The sequence below is a fragment of the Aristolochia californica genome, unplaced genomic scaffold (assembly GCF_029961685.1).
Source record: "Aristolochia californica isolate CCGP_79_NKW_82.1479 unplaced genomic scaffold, dmAriCali1.0.hap1 SCAF_4, whole genome shotgun sequence".
NCBI lineage: Eukaryota > Viridiplantae > Streptophyta > Magnoliopsida > Piperales > Aristolochiaceae > Aristolochia > Aristolochia californica.
In genome coordinates, this window is record NW_027182103.1 from 42,712,196 (window position 1) to 42,728,585 (window position 16,390).

At 38.4% G+C, this 16,390-nt stretch overlaps 1 protein-coding gene across 3 annotated transcripts in view; it reads left to right on the forward strand.

Annotated features, from left to right (window-relative positions):
* Positions 1 to 16,390, forward strand: part of LOC137962371 (transportin MOS14) — an 83,931-nt gene that overhangs the window by 59,260 nt on the left and 8,281 nt on the right. For all 3 annotated transcript variants that reach the window (XM_068809194.1, XM_068809196.1, XM_068809195.1), the window contains exons 17-21: positions 8,958 to 9,043; positions 9,964 to 10,142; positions 10,231 to 10,323; positions 15,938 to 16,125; positions 16,238 to 16,349. In XM_068809194.1, the coding sequence (XP_068665295.1) occupies positions 8,958 to 9,043; positions 9,964 to 10,142; positions 10,231 to 10,323; positions 15,938 to 16,125; positions 16,238 to 16,349 (658 nt within the window). The remainder of the gene's footprint in view (positions 1 to 8,957; positions 9,044 to 9,963; positions 10,143 to 10,230; positions 10,324 to 15,937; positions 16,126 to 16,237; positions 16,350 to 16,390) is intronic.

The following is a 16,390-nucleotide window of genomic DNA, read 5'->3' on the forward strand; positions in this document are numbered from 1 at the left end:
TAACTTCAAAGACTGGGAGCGTTTCACACTTATTAGCTAGTCCAGGTTCCTTTCACATGATATGATATGATAGTGTCATCTGAAAAATGGAGAACAGGGACCTTGAAGGGGCCCAATTGGTCTGAAATTTGAGATCCAACCCTTCTCTTGGGTAGTGACATAAATTGAACACAGAGCTTCTCCTATCACTTTGAAAAAAAAGCAGAGAGGGGATCTCCCTGCCTCGATCCTCTTCAAACATTGACGTGGCCTTTTGCTGTCCCATTTATAAGGATTTAGTAAGTGGATGATGGTAGATAGCTAGATGTCCACCTCTGCTTTTTTTAAACACCATTTTGCTTAGCAAGAAATCTAAAAATTTCCAGTTCACTTTACTAATTATTTTTTCCTAATCAATCGTCACCACTATTAAGTATTTGATTATTTAATAGTGTTGTCAATTGATTTTTTTAGGAAGAAGTGCTTTATGAAAAGCACTTGTTTCTTAAAAAAGAAATCATCGTCAGCACTATTAAATATCCCAGGAGTATTTTGGACTTTGCACTTATGGGTGATTGAGTGTTTTAGGTTCATTCTCACTTAGGTTCATTTTTAGAGTGCTAGAAGTACTTCTGTTTACTGTTTCTGTATTTTGGAATTATAAGGGATAACATACTAGAGGGGAGCATTATGGAAATTCTGTTATTTGTAACTTAAGTGAGTATTAAAGAATGAGGGGTTGAATTCTGCCTCTAATCTTGTCTGGTTTCTCTTGCTGAGAACCATAACTTCTTCTATATGTTCTCTATCTTGTCTTCAATCCTCCTCTTTTCCGCTCTATTTCTTCTTTCTTTCATGGTACTAGAGCAGAAACACTGATTCTGGGCAGTATCCATCAACCTTTCCTCTTCCAACGGAGTCTGCATCTCCCTACAGGTGTAGTTCTGACTTTTTAATTCTGAAATGGTTTTTCTGGTTAGTATTTTTCTGTTTTCCTGTGCCACGGTCGACTAGCTGATGGTTTAATGTGGCAGTAGTGTATTACATGAAGTTGTGCCCCTTGCTGGGTTGAAGTTTTTTTTTTTTTTTTTTTTTTTGAATGTGATTAAATATGCAGATACCACTTGCTGTATTGAAGTTAATAGTTTGGTAATCCTGCATGTGTGCAGATCTAATTTAAAGTTCATGTTAGCTGTTATTTATTTCATGTAATTAAGTTGTTTCTTGTTGGATTTTGATGAAGTCAATTGTTTGAGGTCCTTGAGTGTTGCTTTGATGGTTTTGTGAGGTGGTAAAGGTCTGTGAGTACTGTGGAAGTGTGTTATGTGCTGTTTTTCTTTCAGTAAGCTTTTTTTCAACAATTTTGAAGGACACTGATGTATAGGTGCTGTTATGGCCTGGTTGTTGTAGCAGCAGTGTTTGACAGTTGGAAAGAATTTCTTTTTTCAAGTATTAGGATTTTAATTAGTGGCCTCATCCAACACTGATGAAGTTATCATATGGAGATAAAGGTGTTGATGAGAAAGATATCTCTTGTTTGCAGATCACTTGCACAAAACACGCTGGTAAGAATTACTTATTATATAGGGAAATAAATACGTATCTTGAATCCAAGGAAAAAGATAATCTCTTGGTTGAGGATCCCCCATATCCCATTTCTAGGACTTGGAAGAATGATGATGCTATTATAATGACCTGGCTTGTGAATAGCATGAATCTCCACATCAATAGGTTAGTTATGTATTGTGATACTGCTAAAGATATGTGGACAGTGTTGAAGACATCTTTTGTGTATGAGAATAATTTGTCTTGTGTATATGATTTGCTTACACTGTAGGCGGAGGAGAAAAGTGACAGAATTGTTCAGTGAGAAGACTGCCCTATTATTGCAAGAGATTGGTGTGTATCACCAACACAATTGATGGTAAAGAGCTTTGTAAGTGGAAGGAAGAGGTTAATGTAGCAAGGTTTCTTCATGCATTGGGCCCCAAATATGAGGCAATTTGGGCACATATGCTGGCTAGTGCAGATGTTCTGACACTCACTTTAGCATATGCAAGAGTTGTGTGGGCAGAAAGTGTTGTCACATCTTCAAAGGATCAACAGACTCAGGCAGTTGAAGCCTCAACCTTAATACCACTGCTATGGAGGAGAAAGTGAAGTATTTAGAGGTAGAGGGGGTGTAGGTGGTAGAGGTGGAGGTACATAAATTCAGGTCAATGTCACGGAAGAGGTGAGAGATAGGGTGTGCATTGTGGCTCCATGAATCATTATTAGAATAGATGTTGTTATAAATATGGGAAGCCATCATGGATTGCTAACTAAAGTTCTTATGGTAAGTGGTAATGTTGTTGTGATCTCCTCAAGAGCATGAGAGGTGAAATGGTAAAACTCATGCAGTGGTTTTACACTTACACAACCTTGTCTATTCCTCAGTCACAGACCAGTGCATCATCTTCTGCGAGTGTTAGCTCATTCAGTTACTCTTGCTTTATACATGTTTGCTAGTGATAAGTGTAAGTGGATCATCAACACTAGCACATCTATGCCTATGACAAGTACTTCATCAAAATTTTATTCATTTCATCCTTCATTATCTTCCTCTTTTGTAACTCTAGGAAGATATTTAGGTTGAAAATGCTATATATGGAGTGAAATAGAGTTCAAGAGCCTGGTTTGAGAAACAACCAGGTAGTCATATCATTTGGTTTTTAAGAGAAGTTATTATGATCACTCAATGTTTGTTGTGAAGAGGAATACTAGAGTAGTAAATCCTCTTAGTATGTGTTGATGATATTCTAATCTCAAGGAATGATTTTAAGGGAATTGAAACAATCGATATTCATTGAAAAAATTTATTTCCAGAAAAAGACCTTTGACTATTGAAATATCTTTTTAGGTAATTAAGTGGCCAAAGCCAAGTTTGAGTTGTTTTGTTGCAAGAAATGCACAATTGATTTGTTACTAGGATGTTAAGGGCCAAACTAGTTGATATCTCTATCAATAGAAATAATGATCACATTTAAAAAAAATAGAAATAATGATCTCCATGATGAGCATAATTCGATACTAAACATACAATACAAAAGATTAGTTGGAAGGTGATATATTCCACAATTTCATGACTAGATTCATTTGGTATAAGTGTAATTGTTGACAGTCCTTGTTACAGTTTATCAGATTTTGAGGTATCTCAAAGGCTCTCCTGGCGAACATTTTGTTAAGTTGTGGAGCCTAATCAACGCCCTATGCTGAGTCAGTACGTGGATCGACCTTCATGGTAAGGTCATCGTGAGGGTTGGAAGGGGGGCGGGAAGACCCCCTCCCGGGCCTGCCCGATCCACGATATATTAACTGTTGTTTCGTTAAGGGCAATTTGAGAATTTTACTCTTGTATTGCGGTTGCCCTAATTTTCTCTTTATAATTGAGGGGCGCCGCTATTAGGGTTTTATCATCATCGAAGTGATTCAGTTTAGAGATCTTCCAGTTATTGAGATGGAGAATATCGCTCAGGAAGACCAGGAAAACATACCCTCCGAAGTAAATGAGGACAATCTTGTGACTGAACTCAGGAAATTTGCCAGAACTAGCAGACCACAACAGAGGTACTCCCTTGCCCTGAATTATATTTTGTTGACTGATAAAGGTGAACCAGAGAGTTATGAGGAAGCCGTGCAAGTTGATGAATCAACCAAGTGAGAGTTGGCCATAAAGGATAAGATGGATTAACTGTTATCCAATCAAACATGGCAGCTAATCGAGTTACCAAAACGGAATAAAGCCTTGCAGAATAAATGAGTGTACCGAATAAAAGACGAACATGATGGCAGCAAGCGGTACAAGGCAAGATTAGTGGTAAAGGGCTTTCAACAAAAAGAAGGCATTGACTACACTGACATTTTCTCTCCAGTAGTGAAATTGACTACTATTAGAACAATGCTTGGACTAGTAGCAAATGAAGACTTGCACTTAGAGCAATTGGATGTAAAGACAACCTTCCTTCATGGTGATTTGGAGGAAGAAATTTACATATTGCAGCCACAGGGTTTCAAATCACAAGGAAAGGAGAAAATGGTGTGCCAACTTCAAAAGAGCTTGTATGGTCTTAAACAAGCTCCAAGACAATGGTATAAGAAGTTTGACACCTTTATGAGTAATAATGGTTTCTTGAGGTGCCAGATGGATCATTGTTGTTATGTGAAGAAGTTTGTTGACTCCTATATCATTCTATTGCTATATGTTGATGACATGTTGGTAGCAGGTGCTTGAAAACAAGAAATAGAAAAGTTGAAAAGGGAGTTGTCCAAGAAGTTTGCAATGAAGGATTTGGGTGCTGCAAAACAAATCCTTGGAATGAGGATTACTAGGGACATTGATTTCTTCAAACTGTCACAATAAGAATATGTAGAGAAGGTGCTGAGCAAATTCAACATGAATGATGCAAAATCAGTAAGTACTCATTTGGCTAGTCACTTTAGGTTGTCTAAGGAGCAATCACCTTCTACAAAGCAGGAGCGAGCCAACATGGCCAATGTGCCTTATGCTTCTGCTATTGGCAGTCTCATGTATGCTATGGTGTGCATTAGACCAGATATAGCTCGTGCAGTGGGAGTCGTAAGCAAATATATGAGTAATCCAGGTAAGCAACATTGGGAAGCAGGGAAGTGGATTCTTAGGTATTTGAAGGGCACTGCAGACTCAACTTTATGTTTCAAAAAGTCAGACTTGGGATTACAAGGTTATGTAGATGCTAACATGGCTGGAAACATTGATGGCAGGAAGAGTACCACTGGGTATGTATACATATTGAGTGGTATAGCAGTTAGTTGGGTCTCTAAGTTGTAGAAGATAGTTGTTCTTTCCACTACTGAGGCAGAATATGGTGATGTGACCGAAGCCAGCAAAGAGATGGTATGGTTGCAGTCTTTCTGGGAAGAATTAGGTCTCAAGCATGGGAAGAATGTGTTGTATTGTGACAGTCAGAGTGCTATTCATTTAGCAAAGAATCCTGTTTATCATACCAGATAAAGCACATATAGGTGCATTATCACTTCATCAGATCGACTTTGAAGGAAGGAGTCTTAGCACTTGAGAAGATTCAAGGAAGTCAGAATCCGGCTGATATGTTGACAAAGACTGTTACGATTGAGAAACTGAAGTTGTGTGCAACTTCAGTTGGACTTCTCTCTGAGGATTAAGAAGTTGTTGCCACTGCAGAGAAGATATTGATGATAGATTAGTCTCCAAGTGGGAGATTGTTAACTTGTGAACCTAATCAGCGCCCTACGTTGAGTCGGTACGTGGATCGACCTTCACGGTAAGGTTGTCGTGGGGGTTGGAAGAGGGGCGGGAAGCCCCCCTCCTGGGCCCGCCCGGTCCACGATGTATTAACTGTTGTTTCATTAAGGGCAGTTTGAGAATTTTACTCTTGTATTGCGGTTGCCCTAATTTTCTCTTTATAATTGAGGGGCGCCGCTATTAGGGTTTTATCATCATTGAGAAGGAATTGGAGTTGCAGCCCGAGAGAGGTTAAAGAAAACACTTGTAAGTGTGTGATTTCTCTTGTAAACTATTTCATCTTTATAGTGGATTATTACAGTTGCGGAAGACAGGACGTAGTCTCATCTTGAGGCGAACCTGTATAAATCTTGTTGTATTTTCGTGTTTGCTTTTTCTTTCTTCCACGATTATTATTATTGCTCTCGTTAGTTTGGAATTAGAGCGTCTAATTCCTAAGACATCTAGTTTATGAACTCATGGAAATAAAGAGGTCAATGGGTTGTCAAATGCGGATTTCATGGGGTCCAATTAGGCAGGAGATCCACTAGCGGAAAGTGCACCTTTTTGGAGGTAATCTAGTAACATGGAGTAGCACAAAGTAGAATGAAGTGTCCCATTTGAGTATTGAAGTTCAATACAAAACTATGACACCAACTTGTGAGTTGTTGTGGGTGAAATATCTCATAGCTGAATTTGGTTTTGAAATTCAAGAACCTGTGATAATTAGGTGGTCATATTTATGCAAGCAATCCTGTTCTCATGAATGTCCTAAGCACAAAGAGATCGATTGCCACTTCACCAAAGATGTAGTTATGAGTGGGAAGATTCGCACTTCATATGTTCAATCAGTAGACCAGCTCAGAGATTTATTTACTTCAGCATTGGGAAAACGTGAGTTGGAGATTCTTTGTAACAAGCTAAGCATGCTAGATATTTATAGCCAAGCATGAGGAGAAGTATGAAATATATATAGCTGTAGGGGCATTTTGAACTGTGTACTTATGGGCAATTGAATCTTTGAGTCTCCCTCTCATATAGGTATCTTAATAGAGTGTTAGAAGTACTTTTAGTTTATTATTTGTGTTTTGGGGTTATAAGAGAAAATATTAGTGAGAGGGGCATTATAAAATTTTGTTGTTTGTAACTTAAGTGACTCTTTGAAAGAGAATGAAGGGTCAAATTCTGCTCCAATGTTGTTTGGTTTCTCTTGCCAAGAGCCAAATTTTCCTGTGTATCTTCTTTCCTCTCTTTTTGTCATCTTTCCTCTTTCCCTCTCTATTTGTCCTTTCTTTAAAGCACAAACCCTTCTTCCCATTCTTCTTGCAGCTGTCAATGAGCTCATGCATCACCAGCTCCAAATCTAAGATTAGCCTACTACTTTGGAATGCAGCATGGTTTTCACTGATAATGTGAGGGTAGCTTTTCCTAGTCTTTCTGCCTGGACTCTTGCTATGTATATTGTTTCTCTTTTATCTCCCGGGTTTGGATTGAGATCATAAGCTTGCAAAGGGAATATCTTTACAAGTAGAAGCAAGAGCCCTTTACTCTTCAATTTTTTCTGTTTAACTTCTTATATACTCTTTTATTTTTTGTAGGCTTCAAGTACTTTTCCCAGCTTCCACTCTTTGTTTTCTTCTCGAGTCTCCACTTTTTTCTTCTTTCATTTCTTTTGCCTCATAACACTTGAACATATTTCCTTTTGTTTTCTCCTCTACTCTAGTTTGTTACTAATTATTTGTTTTCTTGCTTGGAGGCCTACTAGATGAAGTGTCCATTAACCTGGTTATATATGATTGATATGTTGGCCTGGTTGTTCACCTGCTTCACAAAGTTACTGATAAGTTTCCAAGTCTGGTTGGATTTTTATAAAGAAGGAAAATTTATTGTGACATTACACATTCATTTATACTAAGTTTAATGTAATAAGCCTGCTAGAAGCATAGCTCTTATTCTTTCTACAGCTCAAGCAATGATCTGGAGAAATCTTGGAATGGTTAGTGTGGCAATTGAGTGACATAATGTTGCATGAACACCAAATTAGCCATTGTACATTCTCATATGCTGTTGATTGAGGACTTGTTTATGCCACTTGAATAATCTCTGGGAGGTGTCGACATTGTAAAGAAAATTTGACTGTTTAAGTGGGAGTGCTTTGTCAAATTCATCACCATAGTAAAAATTGGAACTTGCATATAGGGAAGATGAGACATTTGCCATCTCTTCCTCCACTGCATTTTTGCCTCTAACTCGGAGGGATTTGCTTATAAAATTTGGTCTTTTCTCTCCCTCATTCTTTTGGGAAAATTGGGTGAAGATCTTTCCCTGCAGCCCTTGGCAGCTGTCTCTTGGGGCATTTGGTAGGGAAGGAATAGTAAAACTGAGGGGAAGTGCCAGTCAAGCCATAGATCATATTTCAACCCCCTCACCCACAAAATAAATAAATAAATAAATAAAAGAAAAAAAATCTCACTCCTGAGGTCAATCATTTACCCAGATCTGTCAGTGATAGCTAGAATTCTGTTGTTCCTTGTTTAATATGAAGATTGTGGCTATCCATCCATGGCTCCTCATGTTGCTACAAGCAATTAGAGGCCACAAAGGGAGCTGGTATCATCATGAAATGAACTATTCATGTAGTCTACTCTGCACCATTTGGTTGTTTTGCTTCCACAAAAGCAAATTTAAGGGTTCTTTGTAGGGATCAAAGTCTGCATTGAAATTTATTTTCAAATCCCCCTAGTCACCATTTCTTGGGTTTAGGAAAAGAAACTTTCACCTTCATGTGTCTTCCTGATTTATGAAGAGATTGAAAATATTTTTAGATCCATAACCGTCTCCTGGGTACATTTCAAAGGGAAAATCAGCCTTTTGATTCCTGAGCTAAGAGTCCAGTGTCCTATCAACTCCTTGTGGGGAACTTCTTTCTAATAAATGTGATTTTATGTTGTTTTCCATCTTATAAGTTTTTTCTATGGGAAAATTAGCCTTTTGATTCCTGAGCTAAGAGTCCATTGTCCTATCAACTCCTTGTGGGGAACTTCTTTCTAATAAATGTGATTTTATGTTGTTTTCCATCTTACCAGTTTTTTCTATGTTCTACCCTTTCTCTTTATTTCTCATCTTCGTCTTGAAAGAAGCATGCAGCTTTGGTGATGCTGTAGTAACTCCTGAACCATGACATAATATGTGAAGATCTTCTTGAGCAGCTCAATTATCACTACAAGAATTTAGTACTTATTATATAGAATGTAATTGTTGTCTTAACTTTATGATATATGCTGGGATGAGTAGTCCGAACTTCTAATAGTGTATGTAACATCTCATTTGAAAAAAAAAAAATATAGAACATGTACATCTTTTACCATAAAAAGGAGATGAGAAAGGTAAAGTGGTATTTCTCCATTCTCTGTGTATTTTAATGAAATCCAAATTTAGTTTTTGGTGTTAGATTTTTCTCTGCTATTTCTTGTGGAAGAGGGTGGTTGTTGAATCTGTAAAAGCTCATTGGGTCTTGGACTGAGCTATTTCTGTAAACCACCAAATCTTGTGTTGTAGCTGCTAATGCAGCTACAAGAATTCTCACTTGTTGTGTCTTGTTGTGGTGTTTGTCCTAAAGAAAGTTCCATTTTTTGTAACTTTTCGGATTCTCTGTTGCTCCATGTGTATACTTATATATTTCACATTATTATTCTTTTAGATTGATGCAGAAAATGAGCATTTATCAAGGCAAAACCCAGCAGCTCATACACAAGCCTTGAGCTTTGCAGCCAGAGGTCTTCACAGGTTTGCTTTTAGAGGCTCAAAAGGAGAGATATTTTATGCACTATGAAATAATTAGGGCATTTTCTTGATTTTAGTGTTTCCTACTTATTAATTTTCAAATACAATTAGAAATCGTTTTCATCAAGTGGAAAATAAAGAAAAAAACAGGACAATAAATAGAAAGAGCAGAATCAGAAAGAAAAATACAGAAAAACTAGTGAAAGACAACATATCGTTGGTTACTTTGTTCTTATCTTTTGAGAATCTTGGATTATCTAGCTTTCTCACCATCACTTGGCACCCCGTGCTCTGATCAGTCGGATTTTTGGTGGGTATCCTTGGTAGGGAGGGTGCCGTTTGGAAATCTCTTGTTGTAAGCAGCAGCACCGTCTCTTTTCAGTGATATATTTGTTGAGCATTTTGTTGTTCCCCTCGGTGAATTGGCCGTTTTTATGTCTTCTGTCTTATTAATCTTATTTGCCATTCAACAAAAAGAAGAAACATATGTATATACTTCTCTTGAAACTCTTTAATTTAGAAAATGCTCAGGTTTCCTTTATGGTCCTAGATATAGCTGGTATTTGACCCTGGTCAATGAATTCTCATCTGCTGATTATGTTAGAATATCTAACAGCATCTTTCATCCACAACGGAGTAAAGTTGGAACAGTTTATAATTCCCAAGACCATAACCTTGTGATTGCAATACATGGACTAGCTCCTATTATGTGCTTTAGAGAATTCACTGATCTATCTTAGCACTCACATCCCAAAATGGGGAGATATATATTGACAGAACAAGACAACTAACAGACTCATGGATTCTCCAATTCTAAGTGCCTTTTCTCATATTGTTATGCTCTTAAAAAACTTCCTATGGCTGCCTTCAAGTTCGTTTATAAAACACTAAGATCAACTAATCCATTATTCAATCTCTTTCAGGATGGGAACTGTTTTCAGTCATCTATCAGTCTCCTCCTCTCCTGAAGATGATACAATCCTGGCTCTGCTTGGAGTTTTTTGGCCGCTTCTTGAGAAGCTTTTTAGATCAGTGCACATGGAGAATAGTAATTTATCAATAGCAGCCTGTCGAGCCCTTTCACAGGCATTTCAGTCATCAGGTTGAGATGTTGATACATTTTTATTAACAGAAAAACGTACTTTGAGTTTTGGATTTCTAGAGCATGGCTGAATTTGTTCTATTTGCAGGCCAGCACTTTCTGATGTTATTACCCAAAGTACTAGACTGCCTGTCTATGAATTTCCTGTCATTTCAAAGCCACGATTGTTTTGTGAGAACTGGTACTTCTTTCCTTTTTAGTTTTTCGTTTTTTACTTTGAAAATGCCTTTTTAGTTATGCAACTGCTATCTTATTGGTGTCAGTAATCGGTCGCTAGTTAAGGAGCTGGGTTTATGACATCTATCCTTTGGGGATTGAGTTTTAAAAAAATTATATTTTCATTTAAGGGGGAAGGGGGTGAATAAGTTTTATTAATTTTGCTATTAATTTCTAATTTCTTTTAGTTAAAATTGTGTCCACACTTTTTAATAATTCCGATGTGCACTATTAATTTCAAAGTCAAATATCAAGGGCAAGTAGTAAACCACACAAGGAACACAGAAAGGTTTATAGTAGTTTACAATCCTATATTGCATTGCTAATCCACTCTCAAAGTGTTTGCACCTAACAGTTAATTCACTATGTTCGGATGTCAAATTTCGTCTACATCAAATTGCCTCAATAGTCAATTATAATACTGCCCACACAGAGACTTAAGTCACTCAGATTGACCACAACAACCAATTTACAATGCATACCCTCACATAGATGTACAATCAGCAAACTAGGTTCTCAGCCTAGACCATAAAGGGATTTCCAGCAGCTAAGTAGGCATACTTGCCTAGACTCAAAGAGGGTTTTGCAACAGCAAACCGTACACACTTGCATAGAGCTGCCAAGGGATTTATAGCATCGGTTGCCCACACAAGGACTAAAAGCTCTCACAGTAGCAATCAAGGTTTTCAGCCTATATCCTCAAAGAGATTATAGAAGCCAGCAAAGCAACATAGCTTAGACCGACAGAGGGCTTATTAGCAGCTAATCCCCAACCACATAAGCTTCTCTCAACAATTGAGATGAGGTTTGGTCTTGCCTACACAAACCTTGACCTATGCTCGCAATGGTTACTTATTTACAGTTCAACCCTTTACAAAAGCCTCTCAATCAGGCAAACTTCACAATATACACACAGCCAATCATATAAGCCACACTATGTAATAGCAGTGATTAAAGTTCTTAATTGATTAGATTCAAAATCAAAGGTCAGAGTAAGTCTCTGTTTCGTTTTTCAAATTGGGGAAAACATTTAATGCAGGTCAATACTGATATCAATTTCCACGTGAGCCCCTCAAGTAATGATGTGAACAAGTTAAAAAACACTGGTACTGATATACTTGACCCATTATAATCAATTCAATGTCTAAGTGTATGAATAAAATAGATACTTGGATTTTAACAACTTTGAATTCTTTAAAGCAATCCAAATCCCACCTGAATTCAGCTTGCTTGGTCAATTTTTTATTTTTTATTTTGAAATAGTGCTGAGTTATATTATAAGGCTCAAAAGAGCAAAATTACATGGAGGGGGAGCCGTCCCAAACAATGAGAGATTGCTGGGATGTTCCAATTTTAGCTAATCTATCAGTCGAGGAATTGGCTGATCTAGGAATATGATTCCATGTACATGAAATAGTAGATGCAATGTGTGATATAGAAGAAATGGTGGGCCAATGACACCAAGGGGGGAGGCTGTGCTAGAGCACCAACTAATAACAACTCTCGAATCCCCTTCAATAAGCAGCTTTCCATGAAGACGGTCCTTGAAAATTTTTAACCCATGGAGAAGGGCAATCACTTCAGGGTGTTGGAGTCAGCAATACCAACCGGCACCGCATAGGAAAGAACGGTCTCTCCTCTGTGGTTTCTAAAGACTCCACCCGCATCTGCCGGCCCCAGGCAAGCCGAAGCACTCCCGTCAAAATTCAACTTGATGCAATCACTATGAGGAGGCTCCTATTCTTGCGTAGAAGGCACCTTCTGGGGACTCGCCATATGATCCAGGAGACTCCAATTCCTGCGAAAGGATATGCCTGCCTGGGGGGCAAATTCCTTCCTAGTGTGCAGCCAGCTAGATCTCATACCCACGGTGCAAGATAGTGCTTTCTAGGTTGCTGAATTTGAGGTTGAATTGCTGGTTGTTTATCTCTAGCCATAGACACCACAGGATATGGGCAAGGCAAGCAGAGAGAAGCGGTTTGCCGATTCTATGCAGTCGAATCCCCAAAACCATATGGAAAGTGCCGAAATGGTCTTGATGAAGGCCCAACTGAATCCTATTTTTTTAAAGATCTCCATCCAAACTCTCCAAGAGTAGCAACAGTGAAGGAGTACCTGTTGAACGAATTCCTCTCAAACACCGCAGAGAGAGCAAGTGCTATCAGGGGCGGTAAAGCCCCGCTTGTGGAGGTTGTTTGCAGTGAGGATTTGTTCCCTAATGTCTGTCCATATGAATTTTTTTTGTCTTATTTGGTGCAGAGAGTTTCCAGGCAAAATTGGCCTTGTGCTCAGGCATGCTGGGATCATCTTCCCTGATGTGGGAATAAACTGAGGCAACTAAGAAGCTATCGTTGATGCTAGGCGTTCAGATCAACTTATCGTGCACCCGGTCTTGAATGATGACACTACTGAGGATGGATAAAAGCGAGCAGAAGGTTGCGGCTTCTTCATCATTCAAACCCCGACGGAAGAGAAGGTTCCAAGACTGATTATTCCATGAATCTTCCACCGAACATGACAAATCCATAGCAATCCTAGATAGCTCCTAGATAGCCCACTTCTTCTTCTTCTTAAAAAAAAAAAAAAAAAAATCCTAGATTGCCTTGGGTAATTCTCGATAAGGGGGCGGGGACCACACCACTCATCATCCCAGAAGAAAAGAGTTCTCCCATTCCCAGAATAGAAAGAAGTCGCGGCCTTGAAAGTGGGGAACAAATTGGAGATGAATTTTCATATTAGGGACAAACGGTGGGGAGCGCTTCCCTCTCTCTACCACTGGCCCGAGAGCTGAAGAGAGAATCTCACCATCTCCCTCCACAAACCATTATATGATTGGAATTGAGATTCCATATCCACTTAAGGAGGAGGGGCACAATTCATGTCTTTCGTAGGCCGGATGCGTAGACCACCCTAATTCGAGGTAGGCAAATCTCATTCCAATTGACCAAATGATATTTGAAAGTATCTTCGGAACCTCTCCAAAGAAAACGCCAACGGATAGCATCAATCTTAGAACACACAGAGGCCGGATAGTGAATGAAGGATAGGAGATAATTTGGTAGCCCCGCCAAGCACAACTTTAACAGAGAGTGTCTTCCCATTGTGGATAGGAGCTTGCCCTACCAAGTGGCATGCCTCTTCTCAATCTTCTCGATAAGGGGGAACCAAAGTGTAGCCATGGGGTGAGAATCAAATAGAGGGAGGCCCAGGTATGTAGTTGGCGTGTTGTCAAGTGCGCATCCCAGGAAATCAGCCATATCCCGAAGAACTGCACCGTCAATATAGTACCCAAGCAAAGTGGTTTTCTTCCAATTAATATTCTACCCCGAAGCCTTGCATAGACAATTAATATGATTTCAAAGTAAAAGTGCAATGATTCTAGTAAGGATAATGCTAAGGAAAAAAATTTAAGTGATGGCACAAACATACTTAGCTCTTTGGTGTATTACTTTTTTGAAAACTCAAATTCAATCTCCAATTTTGTTTTCAAAGTGTAAGAGTGTTTGGGAATGGTTGTGGAAACCTTAGGAGTCGAGAGACTAAAATTTTGGGGCGAAATCATCTTACATAAACAAGTCTCAACATTAAAATTTAGAGCTTGGAAAGGAACATTTTGTCCTTTTGTAAACTCGATGAAATCTCATCTGAAATTGTGAGAAAATACTTAAAAAATTTGTCCTTGAGTTGTTGATCACATAAATAGGACACTTATAGATTTTACAGTCATTGGATCAAAGTTTTGAATCTTCTTTGGCAGCCTTTCTTGAATGCGCCATTTGGACGGGTGTAGTTTAGTCCGATAGTCTTCATAAGATGCCTGTTTTGATTTCTTCAGTCCATTCGGACAAACAGCTTGATGGTTTCTTATAGAACCTTTTCTCTCTCTCGTCTGTTGGGACGATGTCTATCCAATCAAATACTCTTCCTGTCAAGGCTTGTTTTCTGTTTTTTTTCTTCTTTAGCCTTCATTGGGTTGGCCGTTTGGGCGAACAGACTCTAACTGAGAGTTTTCCCTCTTATGGTCGGTCGAACAGTTGGCCCTTCATACTGTTCGGATGGTGGCTTTGTCTTTACTTCTTGTGCTCAGCATCCTTTCATATCATTCATACACTGCCCCGGAAGGTTGCTTTCCGAGAGCTTTCCCTTTGTTGTTCGATCAAACAAGTATTGCTAGGCCATTAAGACAGTGTACTTTCTGGTTTGAGTTACTTGTTCCCTTCTTTGACAGGCCATTCAGACGCCTCTTGGCCGGTCAAATGGTTATGTTGTCAGAAATTCTCTTTGGGGCTTTTTGTGTTGCTAAAGCATACTTACTGCACATCATTAGTGGCTTAAGGATTTGTTATCATCAAATTACTTGGATGGGGATCTTGAGCTTTCATTCTTATGATAGTTTGTGCTGTGTATGGCTGATTGCATATTCCCAATAAAAATATATTTTTTCTGTTGCTGAACAACATTCATCAAGATTGTGGTTGGGCCTTTTGGGGTGGGGGAATAAAAAATTAGAAAATTCTTTGACTTGGCTACATTTTGTTTTATTTACTGACAGGCAAGCACTGATTTTACAGAAGATGGTATTTGTAATATTTATCAGAGACCTTTATATAGACAATCCACAATTCAAACTATACATTGCAAGTTAAACAATCGAAGCAACAAATAAAACAATAAGGCAGAAGGAACGATAGAAGAGAACAGACAAAAAGGGTGTAAGAATCAAATTGAAGCAAAAAGATTGGTCAGAAACAATAAACAATTTAGCTTCTCTGGTTTGTTACTAACTCATGCAATAGACTAATGTTATTACAAGTGCATTAACCCCTGTTATGTAATTCAAAATTCAGAAACAGAGTATTCTGACATGAGGGAGCTGACTGCAGGTTCAATCAAAAGATCCAATTTTGTTCTTCTAAAAATTTTTACCTCTCAAAAATGGCTTGAGAGAAATCTGTTTGCTGTCTAATTAGAAGTATAAAATGTACAGGTGCATTATCTCTGGTCATCCTCTTTACTTGGTTAAACAAGCAGTGCCAGATTTGAAAGCCAAAGTAGGAGCCAGGGGAGCTCCCCCCATCTGCCTGTGCAGGACTCAGAATTTGAATAATTTTTTTCTTTAATTTTTTTGGTGTCACTTGTCAAAGTTAACAGAAATTATCTGGAGGGTTGCATAGATATCTTTGATCGTATGTGTACTTGATGCTAACACCAGAGGCATGTCAACATAATGCTGTATTCCAGGGTATAAGGGCAATTAACCTAATTCTTCAATGGGCAACAGGCTTCTATGAAACTTCATTTAATCACTTCAAGAGCTGCATTTGCCCCCTGCATGCAAGAGTATCTTGGAATTTGCTGATTTTTCCTGACAAAATTCTTCCTTTTTTTGTGTGATTGTTGTGAAATTTTCTTGATAATGAAAACAATGGAGACTGCCTCCTGGAAATTTTTCTTCAATCAGAATTACACTTAATTGATCATGATAACTTTACTAAGGCATATTATGGATGTTGCTTAAGTTACTCCAGTTTCAGTTTTGTGTTGCATCTGTTCTTATTTGCTGGTTAAAAATATTTCAGCTGCAGTTGTCATCGAGGAATTTGGTCACAGAGAAGAATATGGACCTCTATTCATTAGCACATTTGAAAGGTTTACCTCAGCTGCTTCAGTTACAGCTCTTAATTCTTCTTACATATGTGATCAAGAACCTGATTTGGTGGAGGCCTACACTACCTTCACTTCTATATTTGTGCGCCGCTGTCCTAAGGTTTTCCTTTTTCTCCCCAAGTAATAATGATAACATGATTTCTATCGTTTCAATATAGTTTACCTTTAAAGAAGAAAAAACTCCTGTTAAGTAGCTATTTACATGTCTGCAGGAAGTAGTAGCAGCTTCTGGTTCTCTACTTGAAGCATCCTTTCAAAAAGCTGCCATTTGTTGTACAGCTATGCATCGGGGGGCAGCCCTAGCAGCTATGTCATACATGTCAAGTAAGCAGAAAATGTCTTTTGTATTTGTTCATGTACTAGTT